Genomic DNA, 24,608 nt, shown 5'->3' on the forward strand with positions numbered 1-24,608 from the left:
ATTGGGTTTCCAAAACTGTATGAAGGGCCTGTTAGCAGAGGCTGTGCCTCCCCAAATAGCCAGGTGTGGCCTGGCCCTGGCCCCTATCCGACCCTTCCTGCTTCTCACCCCCTGACAGCCCCCCCGGGACTCCTGCCCCATCCAACCCCCCCATTCCCTGTCAGCCCCCGGGACCCCTGCCTCTGACTGACTGCCCCCCACCACCCCATCCAACCCCCGCTCCTTCCTGACTGCCCCCTGGGGACTCCTGTCCCCATTCAACCCCCCTGTTCTCCACCCTCTGACTGCCCCGACCCCATCCACACCCACGCCCCCTGACCACCACCCCGAACTCCCTTGCCCTCTATCCAACCCCCGCTGCTCCCTGCCCCCTTACCACACCGCCTGGAGCACCGGTGGCTGGTGGCGCTACAGCTGCGCCGCCCAGAGTGCCAGGACAGGCAGCCGCACCGCCCAGCTGGAGCCAGCCACGCCACCGCGCAGCACAGAGCACCAGGTCAGGCCGGGCTATGCAGCTGCGCTGCCCCAGGAGCTTGCAGCTCTGCCGCCCAGAGCATTGCGCCGGCAGCGGGGGAAGGGGAACAGCAGGGGAGGGGCCAGGGGCGAGCCTCCCAGGGCAGGAGCTCAGGGGCCGGGCAGGAGAGTCCCGCAGGCCATAGTTTGCCCACCTCTGAACTAGAGTGTAAGTTACTAGAAAAAATATAACACAAAAAGGTTAGTTTGAAGGATTGCTGTACATTCTTCTCTCTTCTTTCCTTCCATATTATTTCCACTCAGCGAAGTGTGGTTTATGTAAAGAACTGAAGAGTCACAATGAAATTTGGAAGATAGAGAGTAGGATAGTGAGATCATCAATGTAACTTGGAATAAACTCTTCAAAGCAATCAGTATCTGTACTGAAAGATACTGTGTTTATTTGTTACTCGCGTGTTGGTTATAACTATTACTGAAACTCTTTTTATAACTGTAAGCAGTCCACACATTCTTATGTTAAAAAAACTCCAGGCCCCCAAACAAAAAACCCAACCCAATATTATTCTACAAAAAGACACTGGTAATTTTGTTTTAAACTGTGTTGCTATAGACTTTGACTGTAGAGTGCTGCATTATATTTCTATAAGTGAGTGTGTAAATTGTTAGGGCATGAAATGTTTTATTGTATAGCTAGCTGCACAAGATACAGCATAATCCTGAAATTACAGAAGAAGCTCCTCTCAGAAGAAGCATCCATATAATAGGTTTTATATTAAAATAAAACAAACTTCAGAACAATCAAATGTGTTTCTCTCTCTCTCTCTCTTTCTCATGTTGAGTGAGAAGTACAAATAAGCCTTCATGATAACCATTTTCATTCAGTGAAATAGGTGTGTTGGCCATTCAGTTCCTTGTAGACAAGAATTCATATAGCACTTGGCATCCTTTTTGAGAGTCTCGTCAGAAAGGCTGAGGACTGAATGAGCATGAAAACTAAATTATCCTCTTGCTCGTATTAGTGGTCCTCCAAATCAGTTTTGAGGTATGCGGGTAGGGCAGTATGAGAATTATTCATTACTGTTGCCCATGCTGTAGTTAGAGACATAAGACATTGGATTCTAGGGATGTCAGTCCAGTATAATTTGAAACACTGTCATATTCTGGGGCGCAATCCAGACCAGTGAGAGGTTGTCACTGCCTGCTCCATGATCTTGGGTGCCTCACCATGTTTTGCTGTTGAAGCTCCTAACCTGGGCTGCTCACAAACGGTCTTCCAGCGTGTAGGTCTATGTATAGTTGCAGCCCTGGTCCAGCAGGTCTGATTCCAGCATCCCGTCAGCAACACACCAACCAACACACTCCTTGTCCCGAATTTTCCAAAATTCTGCAATATCCAGCCCGTTCCTGGACAGTTAAGATATTAATGTTCATTTCTCCTGTACGGAGTCAATATTCAACGGTTTGTTACTGTAACTGGAGGTACCAAAAAGTTCAGTTTAAACACAACACTGGATTGATTTAAAAAATAAAACACCATTTATTAACACAAGAAGATTGGATTTTAAATTACTTCAAACATAAGGAGTAGTTAGAAATGGTTACAAGCAAATATAAGTGAAAATGTGCATCTAAAAGTCCAAAACTTAATCTAGCAAGTTTTGGTTCAAGGCTTTGTTCAAGATCGCTTTTCTCACCACAGTCTCCCAGGATCATGATGACTGACCCTTTCCTCAGTCAGGATATCTCTCAGAGGCTCAAATATGCCGGTGCCTTTGTTGTCTTAGGTGAAAGAGAGAGAAGTTGGGGTTCTCACCCCTTTCTTTTATAGTCCAGTGAACCTTTGAAGTGGATTCTTCTGCAGGTTACCCTTCAAAGTAGTTTATTCAAGCAGTAAAGAAGGCAACAGGTGAAGGAGGCTCCATGCTCTTTCTTCCCCCAGGTGTGTGTACTGAAATCCAAATTGTTCTGTTTCCTGCCATCTCCTCCCCCTGCTCTCTTGCCGGCCCTGTTTACTATGTAAATTGAGGTGAACACACATTCCTTTGTTTGGGATAAGCCTGTTTGACAACTTTTGCCAAGGCAGGGCCATCTGGTTTTGAACATGTGCTAATAACATCACACAGGGAGATTTCATAACTGTACTTATAATGTTGCTACATACATTTTGCCATGAAATTATTGACCAGCGAGTCATGAGTTTTCAAAGGATACCTAACAAAGCATATTTAGTACAAAAATTACACTGGTCTACAATTTTGGAGAAGTCGTCTGCTTCAGAGATAAAATGTGCTATTTATTATGTATTTTGATGTGCTGAATTCAAATATGACAATTAAAACAACTGATTGGCTACTGTTTCTAAGATATTTAAGTTTTTACATTTTATGTCTATGTATATTGTGTAGATAGTAGAGTTTTAATCATAAATTGTAGGTCTTTTCATGTGTTTATGGTTGCTTTACATGATAATATTTCACCTGTCCTGTTTATGTAACACTTTAAAAATCAGCAAAAGGGTTATATAAATAAAATTTATTATGAAACAAAAGGCAAAAACTATTATGTACATAGTTTAGTCCTATTCAGTGTCTACTCGGCACTTCTTGGTTTGTCTCTTGTATTCATGAAATGGAGCATCTCTTGTCACTGTCCAGCAATAGTCTGCAAGCATTGATGGGCTCCATTTGCCCTGATAACGTTTCTCCATTGTTGCAATGTCCTGGTGAAATCGCTCGCCATTCTCGTCGCTCACTGCTCCACAGTTCGGTGGAAATAAATCTAGATGAGAGTGCAAAAAATGTATCTTTAGTGACATGTTGCAACCAAGGCTTTTGTATGCCTTGAGGAGGTTTTCCACCAACAACCTGTAGTTGTCTGCCTTATTGTTTCTGAGAAAATTTATTGCCACTAACTGGAAGGCTTTCCATGCTGTCTTTTCCTTGCCACGCAGTGCATGGTCAAATGCGTCATCTCGAAGAAGTTCACGAATCTGAGGACCAACAAAGACACCTTCCTTTATCTTAGCTTCACTTAACCTTGGAAATTTTCCACGGAGGTACTTGAAAGCTGCTTGTGTTTTGTCAATGGCCTTGACAAAGTTCTTCATCAGACCCAGCTTGATGTGTAAAGGTGGTAACAAAATCTTCCTTGATTCAACAAGTGGTCGATGCTGAACATTTTTCCTCCCTGGCTGTAATGACTGTCGGAGTGGCCAATCTTTCTTGATGTAGTGGGAATCTCTTGTACGACTATCCCATTCGCAGAGAAAACAGCAGTACTTTGTGTATCCAGTCTGCAGACCAAGCAAGAGAGCAACAACCTTCAAATCGCCACAAAGCTGCCACTGATGTTGGTCATAGTTTATGCACCTCAAAAGTTGTTTCATGTTGTCATAGGTTTCCTTCATATGGACTGCATGACCAACTGGAATTGATGGCAAAACATTGCCATTATGCAGTAAAACAGCTTTAAGACTCGTCTTTGATGAATCAATGAACAGTCTCCACTCATCTGGATCGTGAACGATGTTGAGGGCTGTCATCACACCATCGTTGTTGTTGCAGGCTACAAGATCACCTTCCATGAAGAAGAATGGGACAAGATCCTTTTGACGGTCACGGAACATGGAAACCCTAACATCACCTGCCAGCAGATTCCACTGCTGTAGTCTGGAGCCCAACAGCTCTGCCTTACTCTTGGGTAGTTCCAAATCCCTGACAAGGTCATTCAGTTCACCTTGTGTTATGAGGTGTGGTTCAGAGGAGGAGGATGGGAGAAAATGTGGGTCCTGTGACATTGATGGTTCAGGACCAGAAGTTTCATCCTCTTCCTCTTCCTCGTCTGACTCAAGTGAGAATGATTCTGGTGCATCAGGAACCGGCAGCCCTTCTCCGTTGGCTACTGGGCATATAGCTGATGGAATGTTTGGATAATGCACAGTCCACTTTTTCTTCTTTGACACACCTTTTCCAACTGGAGGCACCATGCAGAAGTAACAATTGCTGGTATGATCTGTTGGCTCTCTCCAAATCATTGGCACTGCAAAAGGCATAGATTTCCTTTTCCTGTTCAACCACTGCCGAAGATTTGTTGCACAAGTGTTGCAGCATATGTGTGGGGCCCACCTCTTGTCCTGATCTCCAATTTTGCAGCCAAAATAAAGGTGTTAGGCTTGCTTAACCATAGTGGTTATACTGCGCTTTTGAGATGCAAAAGTCATTTCACCACAAACATAGCAGAAGTTATCTGCACTCTTCACACAAGTACAAGGCATCTCTGCTCACTTTGGCTAAACAGAAATGTGTCCCTTTGCAAAATCAACCACTGACAAATAAGAGCGCACGACACTGTATGATTTCTAGAGCTGATATAGGGCAATTTGTTCAGGAGAGTGATGTAAGCTTCGTTATGATTGCATCATCCATGACTTCTAGGAATAACATGATGCAATTCATATCCTGTATGATGCAATACCAGCTTCAGATTGCATCATTCATTGTTTTGCTTAAAAAGCAAGTACTGTCCAAACCCAGTCATAGATTTATTCATAGATCCAGTCAAAGATGTATTTTAGTCATTTTTGGTTTAAATTGAAATCCCTTCCCTTTATCTCACTTATCCTCCGCCATTCCCAAGTCAAGGGTCGTATATACTGACCCAATAGCATATCTTGAAAACTAGAGCCAATCAACAATTTTAAGCATCATTTTCATTCTCAGTGACCCAGAATTAGTAAACTACATTAGTTGACTACATTTATTTCAGAAGCATTTTGGCTGTAGAGCAATGTTATTACACTCGTGTGTTGGGTGTGAATACAGGGGTGCTTAGTGTCACACACTGGCATATAGCACACTGTATATTGAATGCTTCCTATTGGTATGCAGAGAACTATCTTAGTAGCACAGTATAATGTATGGCCTGTAATTATCCAGCCTTCTCTCACTTGGCCTTTCCAACAGGAAAATAGCTCTGTAAATAATCTATAACCTGGTAATGCTCCATCACTGAGCTGGGTGGTACTTATATAAGTAATGTGAGGGAGAACTGAAAGTGAAACTCAGATCATGTTATAGAAGTTTGTGCACTCAAAGGTATATAACACCTAACAAATTAATCAGAGCGCCTCATCGCAGCACAAAATCTAAGAGCTTCATGCTAACTATACCTTTTAATGGGACTGTGTAAGCTTGAGTGAGAGAATGTAATGAAACACAGACCACGGTTAGGAGAGAGAACCCGCCTCCTCAAGAGATGTACCTCCTACTACATATGTATGGGGCTATAGTTTAATATATACAATAGCAATTATACCATAAATATAATATTGTCATCAAAGTGCCTTCGTGCCAGAGCAAGGGGCATAAGAAAGCATCAATAAACTGTAGTGATGGTATGAAAAGCAAATAAACCTGATGGAAATAATTACCAAAGCTGTAATCATCCACAAAGCTGTAGGATAATTGGCTAAGAAAAAGATAATTAAGTAAAAAATCCAGTTTGTATTATCACTACAGTGAAACCTGTACGCTGAAGGGTATTTTCATATCTGAGAACTCTGATCCAAAGTTATTTACTTGGTGCCCTCTTGTGGATGACATAAAAATGACTCTAATACGCACATAATACTACCTACTTCCTCTCAGCCTGGTTTTTAATAACTTGTTTTTAAAGTCTTAGCAGAAGTGTAGCCCATTTACTGACATTACTGTTACAAAGAAACGTATTATAAATTGTGCCACCTGCCTTCTTGTTTCAGATGCGTCTTATGGAAGAGGATTTACGGGACCACCAGAGAGCCCAGGATGAGGCAATTACAAAAACTCAGCTGCTAGAACAGACTGTGAAAGGCTTGGAATATGAACTGGAAGCCAAAAATCACTTGAAAAGTGATCGGGCGAGACAAATGAAACTAATGGAGGTAAAAGGAGCTTTTGGATGGGGGGTCCTTTGGATGCTCGGTGCTTATGTATAGTACATTTTTTGCTAGAGATGATTGGAAACACTTAATTATTTTACTGTGGTTGTGCCTTGGAAGCAACAACATAATTTCATCTCATCTGATGGAAAAATCAACGTTAGGGCAGTGGTAATGCAAGAACTATTTTGGCATCTCCCAAAGGTGAGCATTCAGCACATCTAATAGGGCATATTATGTTCTGAATGGTAGTTATTTTGAGAGCTCTTTTAATACTTTCCTTTCTTTTTCTCATGTGACAAATGGAAGTTCTGACCAGTTACCCCTGTCGTTCTCCTTCAATTCATCAGGCACGAAAATCAGAAAGTTTTAACTCCTAGGCACTTAAAACCTGAACCACTCCCAATGAAATCAGTGGGAGTCTTTGCATTATCTTCAATGGGCACTGAATTAGCCCCTTGTCTTGCTTTTATAAATGGCCTCTTTTTATAGCTGTGAACAAATTAAAATTAATTTCTAAAGAAAACCCTCTGTTGTAGCACCTCTAGAGTATTTCTAGAAATATTGTTGTTAAATTGTTTATTTAATATTATATATCTGCAATTTTTTATGCTCATAGAATTACTGTAAGTGTCCCTGACCAATGAATATTTAATAATAGGTCATTGGAAATTAAGTCACCTTGTAATAGGCTTGCAAAGTTCCTTCCCGTGGAATTTCTCAGACACTTTTTTCAGTTTATTCAACTTGTTACTGCAGTGGAAAGGGAAAACATGTTCAAACTGGAAGCTAGCTGTTGAACTTCACTGAAGAAAGCCGTGTTCTGAAGTTACACTGAAGTTTTTTTTTTTTTTTTTTTTTTAATAATGAAGTTAATAGCAAACAGGCTATTAAATTCTTGTAGGCTTTTCTAGTACAGTACAGATACTTTTTCCTGAGTTCTCTGCAAATTGTCACAGGGGCTGCACTTTTCAAACATCTTTCTGCCAGTGTGTGTGTGTGTGTGTGTGCAAATCGAGCTTTGCAGTCCTAAAGAGAAATGGTCAGTAGCATTGAAAAGAGGATGAAGGACTAATCCATTGAACTACTTTTCTTTTTTCATTTAGGACAAGCTGTCCCAGTTGGAACTGGAGCTTGATGAAGAAAGAAACAATTCAGATTTGCTGTCTGAGAGGATCAGTAGGTGCAGAGAACAGGTACTTGACCAATGAACGAAGTTTACTTTGCCCAACCCTGGTATAGTGATGAGGAAGAAAAGGGTCACAAATAACATTAATACATTAAATATCAGTCTTCAAATTAGATGCTCATTGTATTGCATGCAAGCCAGATAGCAATTATGTTCAACAACAATAGAGCTTTCAGTGCAAGAATATCTTAGTCTCTTATGAATATTAATTAATTTAGTTTCACAACACCCTTGAGGTAAGTAGTAGTATTTCGCGTTTTACACGTGGGAAAACTGAAACGAGAGTTTGAGTTTCCTAGTTCCCCTATAAAGTCTGTCAGAACCATGGATAGAACCTTGATCTTCTGACTTCTGTTCATGTGTTCTAACCCCAAAATCATCTTTCCTTCAGCAGTACACACGCTTTGTTACACCTGTCCTGCGGGGCAGATAGTATATTGTGTTAAACTGTCATACACAGCAAACAGAAATTGACTTACACCACAAAATTCTTACATAGTTTTCAAACTTTTCACAAACTTCTAGATTGTTCAGATTTGGATTTTGGTCAAGCCAGTTATAAAGATATAGCTAGATCATATGTGAAATTCTGATCTGCTTTTCAAAAAACACGCATATCACAGCCATTTGAATGTGGTGTTGTGTTGATTCCGTTTTTAGATGTTAGTTTCAAAATGGTAAGTAGTTAAAGTGGGATAGAGCTTTTTATTTATGGTTTACCCTAAACAAATTACCTATCAATACTGTGCTTTATTCTATTGGAATTAGTTGTGCAATGAATTATGAATGAGACAACTTATTACACAAATGGACAGATTTTCAAAGAAATCCTCTAAAATTCCAGATGCAGTTTGTCTGTCTTTTTTTTGCAGGCATATTTCCTGGTCTGGGTTTTTGTGCATGCAAGAAATTTACCTGTGTGCACAAACTGCATGTATGCACACAGACTAGGTAGACAGACATCATACAGCTTGCACAGAAGTCTGAGTTTTAGTCATGCAAACGCTTGGCTATAAAAAATGTAATTTTACAAAACAATAATTTTTTAAAGCTGGGTTGAAGCCATTCTGAAAATGTCCCCCAAAGTTTAGAAATAACACTAAGGCTGTAAAATCTAAAAAGCAAGAAAAAGTGAAATCACTATTCTAGCCTTTACATATGTCATGCCAATGGCAGCAGCTGTGATAAGAATAAATTGCGTTGCTTTTATTGACTTACCATTATCTTGACAGAGGGCTACATTTGAGGAAGGCAGCATGGCCTAGCACAGAAAGCACAGAACTGAGACTCAGGAGACCTGGCTCTTATTCCCAGCTCTGCCACTGGCCTGCTGGCTAACCTTGGGCAAATCACTTCAACACTCTGTGCCTCAGTTTCTCGATCTGTAAAATGGGGATAATGATACTGCCCTCACTTGTAAAGAACCTGAAATCTACTGATGAAAATTGCTGTATAAGAACTGGGCATTATTAATTATTATTATTATTACTACTACTACTACTACTACTACCAGGGCCATACCCAGGGGGGTACAGAGCCCAGGACATCGGCGCCGAGTTTCTATCTGCCAGGGGGTGCTTTCCCCCGCTCCGCCCAGGCCCTGTCCCCACTCCACCCTGGCCCCACCTCTTCCCTGCCCAGTTCCGCCCCCTCCCCTGAGCGTGCTGTGCCCTTGCTCCTCTCCCTTCACCCCTAGCACCTCCAGACGCGGTGAAACAGTTAATCGGCGGTAGGCGCTGGGAGGGAGCGGGAGGCGCTGATTTGCGGGGCCTGCTGGTGGGCAGGAGACGCTGCGGAGGAGGGGAAAGTTGGGAGGGGTGCTCCTCCCTGCCCGCCCGGCCCCCACCTCACCTCCCCACCTCCTCCTCACGAAGTGCGAGGCCCCCCAAAGTGCAGGGCCCGGGGCAATCACCCCAATTTGTCGTACCCTAGGGACAGCTCTGATTATTACTTTAAGTACCTCACTCAGTGAGGAGTTTCCTCGAAATCATGGAGACTACTTGCAGAGTCAGATACTACTCAGTGGAATACATATAATATTTTAATTTCTTTTGATTTCTAACGAAAAGACTTCTTGAGATAGGAGTAGCTTCAATTTCAGTGGGAGAGACAGGCAATAAAATCCTGCTTTCCATCTCTTTTCAGTGAAATAGTATCTCCTATTGAGATAGCTGAAGTGCCTTAAAATGAGTTAACCCTCAAATTGCTTGTGTGTGTCCTTGAAACTCCACTGATCCTGTTAGTAATTTGTGGGCCTAAGGTTTCTCAGACTCTTATTGGATTTCGGTAGTGTCTTTTTACCATTATTTCACTGAGACTATACAGGCTCGGAATCAGTGTGTATGAGATGCTCTCATTTTCTACAGGGATTCAGAATGTAAAGGACCCATTATTAATTTGTAGTTGTGTCATTGTTTAATTAGGAAGCTTTGAATGCTGGAGTCCATGCATGTGAGCAAGTCTGTGCTGAAACAACCTTAGCCAAATCTGCACTAGTGGGCACTTCAGTATTTAATTTAGTAGCTAAATAGAAACATAAAATACAGATGGGTAACTAGAATGTCACATAACAGGCAAAAGTGTTTGTGTTGAGATTCAGAGTTCTCATTTCACGCATGAGTTACAGAGGTTGTTTTGTTTTGAGTTTGCCATAGTGGCTAAGTTGTCAATACTGAAGAGTATTTCAGGGTCTGCTAAGCATCTATAATGATGTGAGAAATGATAATGGATTCGTTCTGGCTGGTAATATCTGTGGTCTGTAAATGTCCTTTTTATTATGAATGTGTTATCTTAATATACTGATAATGAAGACTAATATTTGAGTGTATAGTAAAAACGCATTAAATGACTGGTTAACTTTTATCTCAAATTAAACATTTAAATAAACATTGTCAAGTTAGACAGGTGAAAAATTTCACTTGCAATTAAAATTTATCCCACCACCCTTTTTATTTCAATACTGCCCTGAATCTGAGATAGGGCTGCAGAAGACACTGATTATTCTCTTTTCCCCCTCCCCGATCTCAACTGAAGATGGCAAGAGAGTGAAATCTCAGTTTCTTAGCTAGGTCACCTACTCATAACAAATATCTAGCTGCCACTTCAGAGGTATATGTGATGCAAGGATGTCACACTGTCTTCTACTCTGCTGTGTGAGCTCTGAAATACACAGGAATTTTGTTTTTTAGTCACAATCTGCCTGCATGTACACAAGATGGGAATGTGCTTGTTAAGTGATCTCTATCCACTTCCCAGTGGGCAGATATCTTGGTCACTAAAACCTCTGCCACGTGTGGCACTAACTTGGCACAATTCTTGTTGGTTTCATGAAAGAGGTCAAAGATTTGAATGAGCATGAGCACTGAACTACCCTGTAGCCCCTCAAGGTGACCCCCTCTGGTTCAGAAATGAGTGATCTCAGCAGGTCAGTGAGGAATGCTTGCACATCTTACTCCTGGGGTAATTCTATGCCTAAAAATTCTGTGCACAATATTTTAAAGTTCTGCATATTTTATTTGTCAAAATAAACACAATATAATCAGGCTGGTTTCAATTATTTTGGTAATTTATTTTAAAATACCTGTCAGCAAGTATGTCTGTAACAATACAGACAACAACAAAAATTTCAGGAAATATGTTTTGACAAATAGATTCCTTACTAGGCATATTAATACAGAACTTTGAGTAATAATTCATTTAAACTACAATACAGAAACATATTTCCCACACATCTCAGAAGCAGTGCAAAGGCTTGGGGGAGTTCAGGGTAATGGAGGACCTGAAGGGAGGGAAGTAATTGTTGGGAAGAAGCCTGGAAGTGAACTTGGAGGGTTGTTGGGTGTGGATATGAGAAGTATGGAACAGTTTCTTTTTGGGGGGAGTGGGTTGTTAGGGAGTTGGGGAGCCTCCCCTATGCACACCCTGGCATACTCCTAGCCTCTCCTATTTAGGCAGACACATCTGCCCCTGTCCCTGTGTATCCTTGCACCTCCCACCTTCTGTCCCCATGTGTCCCTGCACCCCCCACTCAGCCTCCCTCTCCCCTCTGTCCCCTTGTGGCCCTGCATCCTCACTCCCATTCAGTCCCTGGCTCAGTGCTGTCACCCCACTAGCTCCTATGCCCCTGCCCCAGTCTCTCCCCCCGCCCGCCCTTCTGATCCCCAGTCTATGTGACTCCCCCAGCAGCCCCATGTGCCCCGCTTTGTCCATCCCCCCCATATTGCCTGCCTCCGCACCTGCCTCCGTCCATAATGACCCTGCTGACAGGCTTACAGGGTTATGTTTGTGACAGTCAATATGTTGTATCCTGTTCCCCCTTCCTTCATCTACCTTTTATCTTCTAGGTTGTAAATTCTTCCAAGTAGGGACTGTCTTTTAGTATGTGTTTCTATAGCACCTGGTGCAGGTGCCTGCCTCTAGTTGAGAGTCTTTGGGAGCACCACAATACAACTAATAAGTGTGATGGGTTGGATAACAGAAACCCCTTTGGGGCTGCCAACTGATGTGCCAAAACTACTTCTGTCCCTGCTTTCCCTGCTAGCTTGGGACTCCAGAGCCCTGCCTGGCTGTGCCAGACATGCTTGCCCGGACACAAACACAGACCCAGGTCTGAACCACATCCCACAAACTGCAAGCTTAACTGAAAGCAGCTTAAGAAGTGTTCCTGTCTTTAACACTCAGATGCCCAAGTCCCAGTGGGGTCCAAACCCCAAATAAATCCGTTTTACCCTGTATAAAGCTTACAGGGTAAAAGTAGGGTTTAAGTGGTTCCAAGTAGTAACAGACAGACCAAAGTAAATTACCAAACAAAATAAAATAAAACATGCAAGTCTATGCCTAATACAGTAAGAAAACTGAATACTGATAAAACCTCACCCTCAGAGGTGTTCCAGTAAGCTTCCTTTTGCAGACTAGTCTCCTTCTAGTCTGGGTCCAGCAATCACTCACACCCCTTGTAGTTATTGTCCTTTGTCCCAGTTTCTTTCTGGTATCCTTTGGGGTGGAGAGGCTATCTCTTGAGCCAGCTGAAGACCAAATGGAGAGGTCTCCCCAGGGTTTAAATAGACTTTCTCTTGTGGGTGGACACCCCTCCCTCCCCCCTGTGTAGAATCCAAGCTACAAGATGGAAGTCACATGGGCAAGTCATATGTCCAAGCATGACTCAGTTCCTTACAGGTAGCAGCCAAGGTTCACATGCTACTTTGAACAACCTCAAGTAGACTTCTTATGTGGATTGGAGCCTTCCAAGATCCATTGTCCATTAAGTGCTTCTTGTCTGGACACTTAACTTGCACATTCCTTTCTCAAGAAGCTGACCGAATGCTTTACTAAGGCTACGTAGACATCAAGCAAGTACACAGCCAATATTCATAACTTTAAACACAAAAATGATACATGCATACAAATAGGATGAATAGATTCAGTAGATCATAACCTTTGTAGAGATATGTTACATGGCATATGTAGCATAAAACATATTCCAGTTATGTCATATCTACATTTATAAGCATATTTTCATAAAGCCTTATGGGGTGCAACGTCAGAATAAGTGTGTGTGAAAATTGTTTCTTTAGTTATATGGATTTAATACCAGCCCTCCATAAAAATTTGATTTGGAGTAACTTCAGATTGTTGAAGAGGTTTATTTTTCCTGAACTGGATCAACCACACACCATCAATTTATACTATGAATCCTGTATATAACAAATTGTACCTTCAGAGAAGATCCATTTCCTGTGCAAAATACATGCAGTTACCAGAAATAACTCCAAGGAATACTTGAGCTCAAAGTACTGGATCACTGCAAAATAGAAATCTTATCTTGGTTAGTCCTCTGCATAGACTAGCACTACCTGTATCAGTTTCTCAAAGGATCAAAAGCTAAAATGTTTGTTCATTAATTTGAAAAGCAAATGATAGGCCTGAATCCAAACTCCACTTCCAAAGAGCTCCAAACCTTGGGGAACTTTGCATTCAGACATTACTTTCATGGCTAGGCCTAACTAAAACCTGATATCTGAACAGCTTTGAGTATTGGGAAACATAGGATCAGGATACAAATGTTATGGATCTGGCCCATCTTGCATTTTGCTCTGTGATAAAGTGCTACTAATTATGTTAAAAGTAAAGACTTTAACAAACACAAGAGGGAGGACGGAGCAGTCCTGCTGCCTTTTGCAGTCAAGGGGCAGGAGGATTGGGCCCAAAGATTTTAGTATACAGCATTTTTGTCTGCAAAGAAAGGAAATTATTTGGGCTACTTTGTTTTTGTAACATAATGGAAACACATTTGACATGGCTTCGCCAATCTGTGTGCACACAAAAAAAATACAAACATGAATCTATTGATATCAGAGTTGTTTCCAGTAACCGTGAGAGTGAGACCAGTTTCCATGGCAATGGCAGAGTAAATCTGGGAGGATAAAGTTGCATTGGCTGTGTTCTTCACTTCCTTTTGGTAGAATAGTCCCAATGGATTACTGTACACCTGCACCCTAGTTGGCACTCGGTGTGCAAAGCTAGTAAATGAAAATGTGGAAATAAAGGGGTTTTTTTCAGTGATGAAGGATGACAATTTTTATTAGCTTTCTTAGTTAGCTGTCTTTGTTTGTTGTTGAGTCAGCTGCTTGAGAATTGGACGTGTACAGTAGGTTAATATATATTTTTTCCACTTTTCCTTGCTCAAGAAATGTAGGCTCTGTACCCTGTGGGAGATGGTAAACAATGGTGATAGCATCTAAAAGGTTATTAGAAATCAAATTACTTTTCACTAACCTCAAACTCCGCAGCTGCTTCTAATCCTAAAACTGGCACTAATTGCTGTTATGTCTAATACAGCTTTGTAGAATCTGATACTATTATTACTTCTTACAATGCTTTGTTTTTAGCGTTCTCTAAATCCAGCTGTGATAACTGTTGCCTTTAGCTGCACAGTTAGTTTATTCTTTTAATGTAATTAGAATATATTATATATGTTAAAAAGGTAGAATCTGAGCACAAAGCACTGCATGCTACAGACCTACAGTAAATTTTAACTGCTGTGTAGTCTTTCAGAGCACATTTTTCAGGGCACTGTTTTTCCTTTGCGTTTAGTGTTGTGCATTTGTTAATGATAAGTACAGGGAGATAGCTGGGAGCTGGTCTCCAACAGGATTTGCATCCTGTTGTTCCTCTTTTTATGGTAATGTGTGTGTAATTCCTGCCTGGGGTCCGCTATAATCAGACTGTATTCTTCTCCTCTCCCTTTCTGTTTTGTGACACTACTTTTACTATGAAACATCCAGCAGCATCAGAAATTATCTTGGCGATATAATAATCATCCTTTAAATACTTCCCTAATTTAAGACCTGGTGATGGTTGTGCACATTTGTCACGGCCTCTGAGCACAGTAAGAGCACAATAGTGCTTTAGTGTGTGGAGCTACATTGTGGCTCATTAAACAAGTTCTAATATCGAACAAAAACCCTTTCTCTAGTTAACAGTTGCGTTTTTAATTAGTCACTTATTTTACTTCAGATCTTGCTTATTTTTCTGTGCCTATTTGCATCACTGAAGCAATTATAGCAGAATGAATAATTTCTTCATGTCCCTGACAACAGAGCTTTTTCTGATATACTATCAAGTGGATAGATGTAAACTTAGGTGCTGAAACTAGGGTTGCTGGGGGGTGTGGCTGCACCCCTGGCTTGAAGTGGTTTCCATCCTATACCAGATTTACAGTTTGGTTCAATCGCTCTCAGCACCCCCACTATACAAGTTGTTCCAGCACCCCTGGATTTAAAGATCAGGAATGCTGATATACCTGATGCTCAGACACAGTTGTGCATCAAAACAAACTTTAAGAAAGCTTTGCAAATCACTCTCAGAGCTGTCCCTTGGGTACAGTGAATTGGAGCGACCGCTTTGGGGGACCCTTCTGGGTGGTGCGATTGGCTGGCACAGTCGGTCTCCAAAGTGACGGGTTCGTCACTTCCATCCCGGGCCCCGCACCTTCCTAAGGACAGTCCTGCTTACTCTATTTAGTCATCCTTTTGTGAGGGCATTAAAATTACTCCTACTGTTAGGCAGAGGATGTTTTTGAAATCTGTAGTTCACCTAGATACTCTCATGTCATCTTTAATTTGTTTTTGGCTTATAACTGCCTCCCTAAAAATATCTTCATAAAGCATAAAAGGGCAAAAAGTACTAAACCAACCTTTCATTAGATCTTAACTGAGCAAATGTTTGTTTACTGTATTTAAAGAAGGGGAAAAACCACCTCCGAGATATTATTGCACCTCCAGGCCTATAGGCAACAATTAGTTCCATAAGAACTCTGTTCAGCTGTTGCCAGAATGGAGCCATATGCTAACATTTGTAGTCCAGTAACTAATATGACCTTAGTTTTCAGGAATGTCTTCTGCTGTTGTGAAATGCTACATGGATAAAACACGTACAACTGCATGCAATTACATCACTGTTTGTATTTATATAAAACTTATAGGAACAACTTAAAGGACCGCTTTTCAACATGTGATTAGTTAAAGATATGATTTTTAAGGTGATAATTTGGTGGACGTGACCCAGGATAAACTGTTCAATGTGCGCTGCTTGTTTAACCTTCACATTCTCAACATCGTTTATTTCATTTGTATGTAAGAGTCCCTGATGGCTACATAAAGGTTTTTGTAAGAGACTCTGTTACAGATTTATTTGAAGTGAAAGTTAGTTAGTATGTTTACTCAGCCTGAGTTAATACATAACTATAGTAGTGTAGAAAGCAGAGTCGATGTGGGGAGGAGTATGCGGGTCCCGTGCCCCTAGATTTGCTGCTTGGCTTGAACTGAGCATGCTCAGTAACACTGCTGAAGCCGGCTGCCCTCACTCTGCCCTTCCCTCCCCCCCGCCCTCCACTACTGGCAGGCACGGGTTGACTCTGGTAGAAAATAGAGTAGTCACTACTGAAAGCTTCACAAAAGTCTTCACAAGTACAGTAATTGGTGTTACCATGGTATTCATTGTATCCCCTAGATGATATTCCTTACACTAAGAACTATCTAGGGAATAGCGTAAATACTGTACATACACTAACTACTTGCAAAGGCATTTGTAATGGTTTTGATGGCAATCCCAGAAGGAGCAGGGGCAGGAAGGAATTTGGGCATCACTGACTTGTTGCACTGATATGGTTGTAGCTCAGTAACAGCTCCCATATTGGTTTTCTTCTAAGGGTAAAGTTGTGTGATTCCCAGCAGCTGTTATATTTCTTTGGTCTTCACAAGGATTTTCCAGTGAAAACAAGTTCTCAGATAAAACAGAGGAATGGTATAGCCCTATATTAATTCTGTATTGATAGGGGTGTTTTATCAGCTGAAGTATAGAAGGTATCTTTTTGGATGGAGTCAGTCTTTTTTTGTCCAGGGTTATAGTTGTAATATCTATTCAATATGCCATTTATGGAAAGGGGAATTTTATACTTCTGAATAAATATAGATGCTGAATCACTGAACTGAAGTTTCTGGCTTTTCTTTTTATAATAGATTGAACAAATGAGGAATGAACTACTTCAAGAAAGAGCTACAAGACAAGATTTGGAATGTGACAAGATTTCATTGGAAAGACAAGTAAGAGTTGCAGCCATACCACCTCAATGTGTGATCCCTACAAATCTCACAAGCTGAGCAAGGCCGTGCTAGATTAGTGCCTTGATTGGATGCATTCAAGTGGCATCTAAGGGCTGTGGGAAGTAGTGCTGGTGATTCACTAGTTTACGCAACATCAGCTTAGTGAGCTTGAGGTACCTACCATCTTTAGAAGAGACAGACGAAAGTGAGTTTCTGACCACTTGTCAATAAAGATCCCAAGGCATGTTTCATAAGAGTAAAGATATTGTTCCAATTGTCCTGGCTGAATTTCATCTCTGTAATTACATTCTTCATCACTGATTTCCCCTGCAGTTTCAATTAAATACAACATTCGTCACTTTTATTTCCTAACCCATTGTATTGTACAGTGCTATGTAGTTTTATCAGCTCCTATTTTCATCTCCGAGATGGCAGTATTTCAGTGATAGGGAAGGAATCCCTATACAGTCTGTCTATATGTTTTGGGATCAAAGACATTATAAATTGTTTTTGTACAATTATTAGTTTAAGAAAAATGAGCTACCAATTATATTGACTGGTTTTAAGACTAATGTAGGGAAAACGCAGTAAAATGTCAAAAATACTGTCAGCTACCTAGATCTAAAACCTTCATCAGATTTGGAGGGAGAGATCTTCCAAACTCTAAATACAATTTTAGAGTCCTGCATACCATTACCAAAATAATAATTTTAAGCAGTCACAGTTTGGTCTGATATTTTGCTTCTGCAGAAATAATAATAATACCCAGAAAATAGCATTCTTGTGAAATAAAAAGTACAGAATTAATAGAAGAAGAAATGTTACTTTCTGTTGCCTAAATTTGTATCTTATACAATGGGAAGTGTTTTAAAACTATTTGATAATGTCTGTGAAACAGTTCTCATGCTCTCCCTTGCAAACAGCTAATCTTCCATTTTTATTGTGCCTTTCATCCTGGTGGATTACAAAGCAATTTACAAACAGACATATACTAGGAACTGCTGACGCACAGCCCCACTGAGGTCGAACATGTCAAGTATTATTCAACAGGACCACGTGATAGTTTAGGATAAAAGGAAATGAACAATACTTTATCCACTTGCAATAAAAGGGGTATTTAGATAGGTAGACTGTAACTACCAGAATTGGATTGGGGCAGGATTCCAAAATTCATGCCCATAGTCTTACAAAAAGTGCGATGGAACTGTTTCACCCCATTTTAGAGCCTGATCCTGCACTGCTGACTCCTCTGAGTCAGCCATGCCAATGTAATGCTATAGTAGACATCACCTCAATAATGAGTTTAAAGGAAAGAGACCCACCTACTGATACACCAGCAGTTAGGTTTTCCCCATAGATCCTCCAGTTACAGCACTGATTAATCCCATTATAGTCCAGTAAACTATAATTTATGAGATTTGAGGACTTCACAGCTTGAGGTAGCATAACTCAAAACTTTTTTTTTTTCAATATTGCCCTTCTCTTCGTATAAGCTTCTCACTGCTGCTTGATTTTTAACTTTCTTTTGTAATGATTGAGGGGTTCTTTAAGAGAACTCTGACATAAATTTACTAAATTGAAACTTTGAAAACATTACGCATATGTTGTAAATGAACACTGTACATTTTCATGCAAACAATATACTAGAGTATAACTTCAGTCTCTTGCTGATTGGTGAATTTTGAAACTCATAAAACTATACTGCGTGTCATAGCTTCTAACTGTTATATGCAGTGTTGCTGTAGTTGTGTCAGTCCCAGGATATTAGAGAGACAAGACAAGGGTGAGGTAATATCCTTCGTTGGACCAACTTCTGTTGGTGAGAGAGACAAGCTTTCAAAAGCTTAAAAGAGATTACCTCACCCATTGTGTTTCTCTGATAGCTTCTAATTGTAAGTTTATTTTGTACTGGTGATGGTAGAGAGTCTGTGTTTTAAGAGATCAGAGATTTCCATATGGCATCATGTGGCAAGTTAATGGATTGTTAAAGTGAGAGAAGATACATAAATCCATGGAGAGTTTCTAGTGACCGCATGAAAACTTAGAATGAAACTTGAGTGACTTATCTCTCACTACTGATTATCTACTTTTTTAAATGTGCGGGTCCTAGGAGGGAAAAGGAAACCTTATTGAAAACCTAGATGGGCTTCTTTTTGGTTAAAAAGTTTTCTGTTTTCCTTAAAGTTAGTTAATATGTATCTGAGTCCGCCTATGGATTGTTCGGAATATCTGGCATATGACTGTAATACAGTGACTTGTCTTTTAGTTTACTGTGCAGTATTTTTCATCATGCATATTATAGTTGAGATGAAAAACTAACAATAGACTGTAGATTGTACCACAAATATGATAAATCACAGCATCATAGAAATGTAGGACTGGAAGGGACCTCAAGAAGGTCCCTGTGCTGAAGCAGGACTAAATAAACCCAGACACTCCCTGACAGGTTTGTCCTTCCTATTGTTAAAAACCTCCAGTGACGGGGATTCCACAACCTCCCTTGGAAGCGTATTCCAGAGCTTAACAACCCTTATAGTTAGAAAGTTTTTTCCGAATATCTAACAAAAATCTCCCTTGCTGCAGATTTAAGCCCATTACGTCTTGTCCTACCTTTAGTGGACATGGAGAACAATTCATCAATGTCCTCTTTATAACAGCCATTAATATATTTGAAGACTTATCAGGTCCCCCCTCAGTCTTGTTTTCTCAGGAAAAACAAGTCTAGTTTTTTAACCTTTCCTCATAGATCAGGTTTTCTAAACCTTTTATCATTTTTGTTGCTTTCCTCTGGACTCTCTCCAATTTGTCCACATCTTTCCTAAAGTATGGCTCCCGGAATTGGACACAGTACTCCAGCTGAGGCCTCACCAGTGCCGCGTATAGTGGGACAGTTCCCACGCTCCTAAGAGACAAGGTGGGTGAGGTAATATCTTTTATTGGACCAACTCCTGCTGGTGAAAGAGACAAGCTTTCAAGCTCTGTGTAAATGTGAAAGCTTGTCTCTTTCACCAGCAGAAGTTGATCCAATAAAAGGGTATTATCTCACCCACTCAAACATCCTGGAACCAATACAGCTACAACAACATTGCACTCAAGAATGATATTAGCCAACTGCATCACATTGTTTACTCATGTTCAACTTATCATCCACTATAACCTCCAGATCCCTTTCAACTGTACTACCACCTGGCCAGTTGTCCCCCATTTTGTAGTTGTACATTTGATTTTTCCTTCCCAAGTGAACTACTTTGCACTTGTCTTTTATTGAATTTCATCTTCTTGATTTCTGACAAGTTATCTTGCTTGTTTTTCTTTTCTGTTCAAAACACCAAATGTGATTAGTTTACATTAGGTTCTGCCTGGAATATTTAATTTAAAAAGTAGTTTTCAGTTTTAGGAAAAATATCACCCAAGCCAGGAACCTTCTTTGTTTTGTGCACCCATAACTTAAACTCCATGTGGGTTACCTGCCTGACCCAATCCCACAAGGAAAAAGCTGCAGTGCCTGAGTGATTTACACCTGCAAAGGAATTGCATGGCCAAATCACAGACCTTTTTAAAGTAAGAATGGAAACATTGTCAGATCCTTGCCCACAACAGTGATGCTGGACACAGCTATAATACTGCTCACACGTATGTGACACCTTTTATTATATATGCAGCAGCCGGCCATAGAGGTGTTCAGAATTTTAGACAAAGCAATCTATCATGGAGATTAAAATAATTCCAATGTGATGTAGGAAATATTGACCTATGTACAGAACAGTGAATGGAGGGGGCCAAAAGGTAGAAAACACAGAGCCACTGGCAAACTTTCTGAAGGATCAGGGGACTCCAAGCCAAGGAATCCAATTCAGGCCTGTTTCTAATTCTTAGTCTTGATTAAATTCTCCAAAGCATAACTTTGAAGCACAAAGATGGGTTTGCTAGGGGTTACAAGCCTCCCCACAAAGATTTCACTGGCTGACTCTTGTCCAAAAAAAAATAAAATAAAAATAAATGTAATGCTCTTTTTGCTTACTCGCTGAATGTAAAAGCACCTTAGCCCCTGTGTTTCTCTGCATGGACTTGTTTTGTATTAAGGCAGTGCTTATGTTTGTTAATATGCCGATGCTGATTTTTTTAAATAAATATTTATATAATAGTCATAATGTATGTTCTAATTCTAGAACAAAGATTTGAAGAGCCGAATCCTTCACCTTGAAGGTTCTTACAGGTCCAATAAAGAAGGACTTGTTGCTCAAATGGAAGCAAGGATCACTGAGCTAGAGGGACGGCTAGAAAATGAAGAGAGGTAAAACAAGCTAAGTTCAGAGCCTGGAAAGTGTGTGTACACATAGGCAGGTGGCGCTGTGTTAATTTAGTGTAATTTGGAAGCTTGTGTGGTCTCTAGGCCTATCATTGCAAAACATTTTCACAAGCACTGAATTTGCATGACATTTTGTTTAAAAGCAAGCATTTAATGTGTTCTTTTTGATTGCTACATTGATACAAAATCAATATGGGAATTGTTATATAACCGCTAACACTGGGTTGCCATACTAACTAGTAGCATTAGACAGATCTCTTATTTTATCAATAGCTGCCATCGGTTATAGTCACAGAAAAGCCAGCTATAATTAAACATTTCTGTTTGCAGATGCATTTCAGCGTCATGATTTTTGGTGAGAAGTGCTTCTTACCTTCTGAACTTTCTCAGTACAGCACTGAGAAAATAAGTATATTTTTCCTTAAGTGTTTCATGCTTTGAATAAAATTTCAATATGTTGCACAGAATCAGTACATCAAAGCAGATGCCATTAGTATTTATTTTGCACTTACAATATCACAAGGGCGTAGGCTCAGAAGAATTTGGAATGATTCTAGCTGCCATTTCTACATGTCTGTGTTTTTTAGGGATCGGGCTAATCTCCAGCTAAGCAATCGCAGACTTGAACGGAAAGTGAAGGAATTAATGTTGCAAGTAGATGATGAACATCTCTCACTGACTGACCAAAAGGACCAGGTAGACGGAAAGATTTATACATAAACAGTCTGTTATTTCTGTAAATATAAATTACCGTGCATTGTATAGACAAGGATACTTAAGGTTTAGAATGCTTGATGATTATTTTTTGTGAACTGATTTTACAAGATTATTTTATTCCCAATGCCATTGTGTTCCTCAGCCTAGTAGCAATAAGTGGGAAATGTGACATTTTAGGCTTCTCCTAAGACTTTAATAAAATGAAGGCATTTCATGTACAGATTACTAGCAGTACAGTAGTTTTTGTTTATTTTTAAAACGTCATTGAACACCAGAAAGTGTCATCAACCTGATGCAAATGCATACATTAGAAAGCAATATATATTGTCCCTTACAAAAAAAATCCTTTCTAAAGAAAGAAGCTTTTTATATTTTTTTAATATAAGCATATTCTGCAATTTGTAGTAGCAATGTGCATTACCATTTCATGTGACTTTTCCTGATTCCTTGCTTACAGCATCGTTCGTTTTAGTAAACTGGGTCAAATAGTCTTTATTCCGCCCAGTGAACAAGCAGATTACACTTTCCAAAATGTTTCCTGTGGCAACAGTCATTCAGTCTTTACTTTTAAAGTAATTTGTATGTATCTAAATATATATTTAAAAAATATAAAGTCTGTTAGTGTAGCTTAAACTATGTATGTAGTTGTACCCATGTCACTCCTAGGATATTAGAAAGACAAGGTGGGTGAGGTAATATCTTTTATTGGACCAAGTTTGAAAGTTTGTCTCTCTCACCAACAGAAGTTGGTCCAATAAAAGATATTACCTCACCCACTTTATTTAGCTTTAATTATGACACTCCAGTAACTCCAGGCACAGTTTTTTTTTGTTTTTTTTTTTTTCCTTTTTGAACACTGGATGCTACCACTGCACTGGTCTATACAATTATACATCTTCACAGTAGCTAGGAGGTATCTGTTCTGTTCTTTTCCATTTCAAAAACTACATTTACCATTGCTTGATTGGTCTCAAAGATTAATGCTGACTTTCAGCTACTGCCCAGGTACAGTTGTGCAATATCATGACATTGGCAAAGCTGAGACTTCATTCCCCAACTCATAGATGGCAGGGAGAACAGAATTCCTTTATCAAAATATTCTTCTAATCAGCTGCTGTTTAAATATTTCAGTTGAGTTTGCGTTTGAAAGCAATGAAACGTCAGGTTGAAGAAGCCGAAGAAGAAATAGACAGACTGGAAAGTGCCAAAAAGAAACTTCAGAGGGAGTTAGAAGAGCAAATGGACATGAATGATCAATTGCAAGGACAACTTAATGCTGTGAAGAAGGAATTAAGGTGGGATTTCTTATAAAAGCAGATCCCTAGAACAGGCCCACACACCACCAAATGTACACTGCAGTGCAATTCTCACAGAATACTTATGAATGTCTTATAGTAGCATTGAAAATTAGTGCAAAAATTAAAGGCCTGTGTACATTTCCCTTGTAAGGCATCATTTCCCTGACTTTCTTGCATGTTTAACTTGGCTCACATAGTCTTAGGGTATGTCTACACTACGGGATTAATCCGAATTTAGATAATTCGGATTTGAAAAACAGGTTGTATAAAGTCGAAATGGATGCGGCCACACTAAGCACATTACTTCGGTGGTGTGCGTCCAAGTACCGGGGCTAGCGTCGATTTCTGCACCGTTGCACTGTGGGTAGCAATTCCATAGCTATCCCATAGTTCCCGCAGTCTCCCACGCCCATTGGGATTGTGGGTTAAGATCCCAGTGCCTGATGGGACAAAAAACATCGTCGCAGGTGGTTCTGGGTACAGCCTCACCTCCTCCCTTCCTCCTCCCTCCCTCCCTGCATGAAAGCAATGGACGGCAGACAACCATTTTCGTGCCTTTTTTCCTGGGTGGGTGAACACTGCAGACTCCATACCATGGCAAGCATGGAGCCCACTGAGCTCAAGACAGCAGTCATGAATATTGTAAACACCTCGCGCGTTCTCGTGGAGTTTATGCTCAGCCAGGACCAGAGAAACGAGGCGAGGAGGCAGCGGCGGCGGCAGCGCAGCGACAAGCATGATGAGGACATGGACACAGACACAGATACAGAATTCAGTGAAACCACAGGCCCCGGTGCTTTGGAGATCATGTTGTTAATGGGGCAGGTTCTATCCATGGAACGCCGATTCTGGGCAAGGGAAACAAGCACAGACTGGTGGGACCGCATAGTGTTGCAGGTCTGGGACGATTCCCAGTGGCTGCGGAACTTTCGCATGCGTAAGGGCACTTTCATGGAACTTTGTGACTTGCTGTCCCCTGCCCTGAAACGCCAGAATACCAAGATGAGAGCAGCCCTCACAGTTGAGAAGCGCGTGGCGATAGCCCTGTGGAAGCTTGCAACGCCAGACAGCTACCGGTCAGTCGGGAATCAATTTGGAGTGG

At 40.6% G+C, this 24,608-nt stretch overlaps 1 protein-coding gene across 4 annotated transcripts in view; it reads left to right on the forward strand.

The window, feature by feature from the left end:
- The window catches only part of CGNL1 (cingulin like 1), a 137,309-nt gene that overhangs the window by 105,468 nt on the left and 7,233 nt on the right, over positions 1-24,608 (forward strand). For all 4 annotated transcript variants that reach the window (XM_054041490.1, XM_054041492.1, XM_054041493.1 and 1 more), the window contains exons 13-18: positions 6,233-6,394; positions 7,498-7,587; positions 17,099-17,182; positions 21,352-21,476; positions 22,079-22,187; positions 23,340-23,503. In XM_054041490.1, coding sequence (XP_053897465.1) covers positions 6,233-6,394; positions 7,498-7,587; positions 17,099-17,182; positions 21,352-21,476; positions 22,079-22,187; positions 23,340-23,503 — 734 coding nt within the window. The remainder of the gene's footprint in view (positions 1-6,232; positions 6,395-7,497; positions 7,588-17,098; positions 17,183-21,351; positions 21,477-22,078; positions 22,188-23,339; positions 23,504-24,608) is intronic.

The sequence above is a fragment of the Malaclemys terrapin genome, chromosome 10, assembly GCF_027887155.1.
Source record: "Malaclemys terrapin pileata isolate rMalTer1 chromosome 10, rMalTer1.hap1, whole genome shotgun sequence".
Taxonomy (NCBI): Eukaryota; Metazoa; Chordata; order Testudines; family Emydidae; genus Malaclemys; species Malaclemys terrapin.